Consider the following 3,872-nt stretch of genomic DNA (forward strand, 5'->3'; position numbering starts at 1 on the left):
ATATATATATATATATATATATATATACTGGATAGATATACTGGATAGATACTATCCCTTAGTGGGTTGAACCCCCAACCCCTAACTCTCTCACGTTATATATATATATACGTGAGTGAGTGTGTGTGTGCGTGTGTATGTGGTTGTGTGTGTGTAGACACAGACATCTCAACATTAAATGAACACCTTGATGTTTGAAAGCTTTAATTATCCATAGATCACTTCGTTTAATATTTCCTAACCGAAGAAGAGGTTTCCTTCCTGCTATAGTAGCCATGTTGGTGGACATACTTCACAGAAGTACTCCGACTCACTTGGACTGGCTCTACATCATTTGCCTGACAACGAGCATTGTTTTTAGTAAACCACCTAACAGCCCAAAGACTGCTTCGTCTCAGTGGCGTACCCTTAGCCCCAACATTCGTCAACGGAGAGGATCCTCGACATGAAGGGCGGATCATCAGCGGCAAGCTGACAGAGACCTTGACTGACCTCAACACGATGTTCGTTCTGTTCAGTTATCAGCAGCCAGTGGACAAACTAAGCAGAGACATGCCGCATGTTTCTATTCAGACGTTCCGATTGCCTGTACGGACCCATACGACAGGCCAACAGCATTAACAATGTCGTTGATAGTCCTCTGACGATCCTCGTACACAAGCTGATGAATTTTCGCCACATTTCCGAGGTTGACGCTCGTGGCAATCTTCCTGATCGCTCATCCTCTTCCAGAGAGGATCTTTCGATTTTGAAGCGTCTGCGCCTTACGATACGTTGCGCACAACCCACTGCCCCATGGTCGTAAGCTTGTCGAAGTATGTTCAATGTCTCTGTAGTAAACTTTCCAGGTTTAACGCTAAATTTTACATTGACTCTTTGTTCCAACTTCCTGTCTATGACAAAATCGCAGACTACAGTACACACATGATCACAAAAAACACAAATTTTCACACTTTAGTAGCTCTACTTTGTATCGTTTGCAAACTGATATGTTCTACGATCATTAAAGTGCAACGACCTCCACAATAACCAGCCTTCAATTTGGTTTTCCGTTCCTAGGTTAATCGGAAACGTAGATTGCAGTGCTACTCATAAACCTTCTCGCTAGTTCAGTTATTTGGTGGGAAAATGCCACCAAAGCAACTTAAACCGTCCAAAAGGACAGGTTCATCTTCTAGTCCTTTATAAAAGCTAATTTTAAAATATTTTTCTCATTTCCGATGAGACTTTTTTTATGATTATTATTATTTTTCCTGTTTTGCTTATTTTGCTCCTTTTCATTAATTAACTAATTATTTTTATCACTAATTAGTTTCATCACATTTCGACAAGAAAAACTATTGCCAAATTTGTTCTAATTCATATTTGACCTGGATCAAATATGTCACGTGGTTACAGTGCTTTTGTTCGTGGTAGTTGGCGCTCGTTTTCTCTACCTGCGAACTTGTTGACAACGACGACGACGATGACGACGATGATGATGATGATGATGATGATGATTATAACAGTGATGATATTCCCGTGCACCTCACTCAGTAAGTTAAGATTAAAAACAATAAATTTATTTCTTCAAGCTTTTCTTTCTCTCGCCTCTTTCAACAACTCTCTCGCACTTATACTGTCTTTTCATTGTTCGTCCATTTATTTATTCCTCCCTCATAGATCGTGTTGAAATGACAAGCCTAACGCCTTTCGAGGGATTTAGCATCACTGGACCAACGAGAATGGAAATAACATGTCGCTTTGAAGCCAAAAACTTAGGCTTCTTCAGACTCAGACGTAACGATGAAGTCATTGTTGATATTGGTTTCCACGAAGGTGTGGGAGTTTTTGAAGTCATTCATGCCGTGAAAGATTTCGGCTGCACCTTACCGCGAGCTGCAACGACGAGAGGTGAATTGTACTGCTGGAAAAATAACCTAGATTGCAGTGATGTAGCATCTTATACATGTGAGATATCGAATGCAAACGAGTCGAATTCAAGGTTTCTGAAAGGTTAATTTTGTTTCAGATCTTCAGATCTTCCATCTTGTTTCGTCAAATCTGTCGCAATACCTGCATTTAGGGGTCAAAACTGTTTTATTAACATTATTATTATTATTATTATTATTATTATTAGTAGTAGTAGTAGTAGTAGTAGTAGTAGTAGTAGTAGTAGTAGTAGTAGTAGTAAAGCGGTGAGATTGTACACCCTTTAATACGCCGAGCAAAATGCTTACCGGTATTTCGATCGTCCGTACATTTTGGGGTTGAAATACCGTCGAGGTAGATTTGTCGTTTTCCTATCGGGGTTGATAAAATGAGTGCCACTTGAGTACTGGGGTCGATGTTAGCGAGTATCGCCCTCCCCCACTATAAATTTCAGGCCTTGTACCTTTAGTAGAAAGGATTATTATCATTATTATTAGGGCAGTGAGCTGGCAGAATCGTTAGCGAGTCAGGAATAATGCTTAACGGCATTTCATCCATCCTTACGTTCTGAGTTCAAATCCCACCAGGGTCGACTTTGCATTTAATCCTTTCGGGGTTGATGAATTAAGTACCAGTGAAACACTGGGGTCGATCTAATCCACTGGCTCCCAAACATTGTCGGGCCTTGTGCCTAGAGTAGAAAAAAAAGTGTTGCTATAGTTATAACATAAATTAGTTGAAGCCCTGTAAATCGCAAACATTTCACAGTAGCATCTCAGACAGTTTGAGTGATATTCTATGTTCTAGTTTTCTATCAACATTGAAATTTGTATCAATATATCCATAAAGTATGATATTTTGAATCTTATTGCCCTAAAATACATTTTCTCTGCAGTGAAATCTTTTGTCAAAAGTCTTAAAAATATCGATCTACCTTCTGAGAAGAAGAAAAATAAGGTGTCTACATTCAGGTGTTTGGCATATGTTTCACCAGCTACACACGACTCTGTCACCTTTAGATGGACTCTAAAACATAAGACTGAAAACGCTAAACCAAAGATGACAGACAACAAAGTGACTCTTCCGAAAACTGGCCAACGCTGCATAGCAGTGCAGTCGCTGCATCGACACACCTTAACCGACAAAGATGACACTGGAACAATTATCTCATGTTCAGCATTTGGCAGGACACTTTCAAAACAAGTGAATATCTTCGGTGCAAGTGAGCAAATATCCTTTTTTCGTATCCTTATTTTCTTTAAAGGCAATGGCGTTGCTCTGTGAGAATACGTTTGCTTCCCAACCACATCTTTCACGACTCAGTCCCACTGCATGGCACCTTGAGTAAGCATCTTCTATTCTAGTCCCGGGTTGAACAAAGCCTTATGAACAGATCTGATAGACGGAAACTGAAAGAAGCCTTTCGTAAATCCTCATGATATATCGGTTCGAGAAAAGAAGACGGAGAGTATGAGTAGGTTTTAAAGCATTGGGGACGATTTGCTTGACTGAACTCATTAAGTCGGTGCCCCATCTTGGCTGCAGTTCAATGACTGAATCAAGTAAAATTTAAAAGGAAAAAAGATATGGGCAGCAATCGCTGCTACATCGTCTCAAAACCACATTACAGGGCATCAGGCCAAAGAAAGAACCTCATCAATCCACATTTCAAACATCACATCAGACATCACATCAAACATCACATCAATCCACGTATAGTACATCATATCAAACATCACATCAAACATCACATCAAACATCACATCAAAACATACCAAACAACACATCAAGCCACACGACAAACATATGAAACCAGACATTAAATTTCAAACCAAACAAGACATCACATCAAACTGAAAGTATGAAAGCCTATTGGTGATAAGAATAAATGTGAATTCAGTTTCTTTGTCAGACACTAAATCTCCTGCTTTGATGCACCAAATATTATTCCAAACTCCATG

The 3,872-nt window shown here is 39.5% G+C and overlaps 1 protein-coding gene across 5 annotated transcripts in view; it reads left to right on the plus strand.

The window, feature by feature from the left end:
- LOC106878953 (uncharacterized) overlaps positions 1-3,872 on the plus strand; it is a 20,284-nt gene that overhangs the window by 11,834 nt on the left and 4,578 nt on the right. For 3 of the 5 annotated variants that reach the window (XR_008266407.1, XM_014928330.2, XM_052975279.1), the window contains exons 2-4: positions 1,313-1,535; positions 1,663-1,995; positions 2,807-3,133. The exons of the other annotated variants lie outside the window; for them this stretch is intronic. Coding sequence is in view for 2 of the 3 variants with exons in the window: in XM_014928330.2 (XP_014783816.1) it covers positions 1,382-1,535; positions 1,663-1,995; positions 2,807-3,133 (814 nt within the window). In the remaining variant the exon portion in view is untranslated. The remainder of the gene's footprint in view (positions 1-1,312; positions 1,536-1,662; positions 1,996-2,806; positions 3,134-3,872) is intronic. 5 annotated transcript variants of the gene reach the window in all.

This window comes from Octopus bimaculoides, chromosome 20, assembly GCF_001194135.2.
Source record: "Octopus bimaculoides isolate UCB-OBI-ISO-001 chromosome 20, ASM119413v2, whole genome shotgun sequence".
In the NCBI taxonomy this organism is placed as follows: Eukaryota; Metazoa; Mollusca; class Cephalopoda; order Octopoda; family Octopodidae; genus Octopus; species Octopus bimaculoides.